This window comes from Anopheles cruzii, unplaced genomic scaffold, assembly GCF_943734635.1.
Source record: "Anopheles cruzii unplaced genomic scaffold, idAnoCruzAS_RS32_06 scaffold00652_ctg1, whole genome shotgun sequence".
In the NCBI taxonomy this organism is placed as follows: Eukaryota; Metazoa; Arthropoda; class Insecta; order Diptera; family Culicidae; genus Anopheles; species Anopheles cruzii.
The window spans coordinates 8,526-10,853 of record NW_026454244.1 but is presented as its reverse complement, the minus strand read 5'-3'; the positions used below and the strand labels follow the sequence as shown (position 1 = coordinate 10,853).

The following is a 2,328-nucleotide window of genomic DNA, read 5'->3' as shown; positions in this document are numbered from 1 at the left end:
TATCGGATAATCTTTCTCCTCATATGACCTGATTAACGCACTGGGTGGTGCGCATTGTCGTCCAGACAGGCTTTTGATTGATTGATGATGGCGGTCATGATGGCGCCACCGTCAGCAACCCCACCAACAACATCGGCGCACATACGTGAGGGTGACGTACTAATAAGTGACCAGAAGATCGAAGTCGTACCGAGCTTCATCTAGCTAAGGTCAAAGCGCTATGGTGCTAGCTGCCAACAGGTCATTCTACTTCGCTTCGGAAACTACTTCGCTCACATCTTGTGTCTCGACGGTCGAAGCTGGTGTTATACAAAAACTCCATAATCCCAGTACTCACATACGCATCTGAGACATTGACACTATCTAAACGGACGAAACCCTCTTAGCCGCGTCCGAGAGGAAGATGCTCAGATTGATATTTGGACCAGTGTGTGAGGAGGGACGATTGAGGAGCCGCTACAACAGCGAGCTGTACGCAATGTACGACGACTTCACTGTCGTGCAGCGTATGCGTCTCGCTAGGCTCCGGTGGGCTGGTCATGTCATGAGAATGGCGGACGACGAACCAGCCCGTAAAGTCCACTTAGGCCGTCCGGAGGGACAGAGGGGGCGTAGTAGGCCCCGACGCGATATCGGCCGGTATCCAGATGTGGTGGACGAAGGCTCTCGACCGCGAGCTGTGGAAAGATTCCCTGAAGCAGGCAAAGACCGCTCGGCGGTTGTAGCCAGATAAGTAAGTAAGTAAGTATCTATGAACGCCGAGCGCATCACGCGAAACCAAACGAACGTCAACATAATTGGTTTTCTGATCGAAACAGATAATTAAGCATCCCTCTGCTGCACAAAACATCCAGCATCCAATCGTCACATAACCTAACTCGGATCACATAGCCAGCATTTGGGTAAACGGGTGGTCTCTTAGTCACATACTATTCCTAAACCGGACCAGAAGCCGGCTTCGGGTATAGTGAGTAATAGCGTTAGCATTACCTTGCACATGGCATTACCTTGCACATGGCATTACCTTGCACATTTACCTTGCACATCGTTTGATTTGATGGCAGAAGCTGGAGAGAGTGACTCATGCCGCTCTCAAAGACCACCGATGACCACCAGAGAGCGAACTGGAGGCAGATATCCGGGCGTAAGTCAAATTTTAACGAGGCATTTCCGCGTGTGCCATATGACTCAACGTTGCGGGAGCATCCCCCTATTGTGTTGGAATAGTATCTTATCGGAAGAGACCGGGGCATTGTCCATTTTCGTACAGTGGCAAGGCCGTGTTAGCTGCCAATTTCTTGCCCTATAAATCTGTTGTACATGGCGCGTATCGGTTGTACAAGGTGCCATCATCTGCGGCGAAGAACGACGCCAACTGATTGAGGCAGCGGTTGTGATATAATATTCTGTTCTGTTGTAAGAAAACAAGTGCCACGCAAGAACCTGCTGCTCATTGTGTGTTGAACGATTCCTGAAGACGCATCGCGGAGGATCTTGCAGAAACGACATACAGAAAAAGTTTGTGGAGAAGTGAATAGAAGGTTAGTAAGGTTAGGGTTAGTAGCAAAATCTGTGCAAATACATGAAGTAGTGATGATCCCTGTGTTTAAGTTGCTCGTGTACTGTGAACGGAGTTCTTATAAAGGTCCTAGAGTTGTTGAATTCGCTATTTTTTCGTAATTCGCAAGTGTATAGGGCGATAAATAGTAGAACAACGTTTATCCCAGTCTCGAGCACATCTGCACGATGAGAAAAAGTGTTTACTCAATCGTACTTAGTAAAGCATTTCAATCCTGCCTAGAACGACGCGATGGTGACTAGCAACTGGGACAAGTTCGTGCTGCTCCTGTGGAAGAACTGGATCCTACAGAAGCGACACTACATCCAGACGCTGTTCGAAATACTCATTCCTGCACTGTGCTGCGCGATATTGCTGCTCGTCCGGGGACTAGTGGATCCGGAGTATGTCAACAAAAACACAGTGTTTAGTCCGCTGGAGACAGACCGACTACCGTCGTTCAGTGACTTACCGAGTGATAAGCCAATCATCTTCACGTTAGCCTATTCGCCTCAGAACGATGTGTTGGAGCAGATCGTACGGGACGCGGTGCAGTCCCTGAACGCAAATGATCCACGCGCGCCACTGAACTACGCCCCGTTTAGGAACGCACAGGAAATGGAATCATTCCTCGTCGAGTCGTCATACCTAGGCGGTGTGGAGTTTGACGACCGTTTGGCCAGTCTAACCGTCGCCGATGGGCTGCCGGACAGTTTAACATTCGCGCTCCGTTTTCCGGGCGAGTTGCGACACGATGAGTCTCAGTTCTC

General features: G+C 49.5%; 1 protein-coding gene across 1 annotated transcript in view; it reads left to right on the top strand.

Moving 5' to 3' along the window:
* Positions 1-1,810: 1,810 nt before the first annotated feature.
* Positions 1,811-2,328, top strand: part of LOC128276165 (phospholipid-transporting ATPase ABCA3-like) — a 3,435-nt gene continuing 2,917 nt past the window's right edge. Inside the window, exon 1 of the mRNA XM_053014632.1 lies at positions 1,811-2,327. Coding sequence (XP_052870592.1) covers positions 1,811-2,327 — 517 coding nt within the window. The remainder of the gene's footprint in view (position 2,328) is intronic.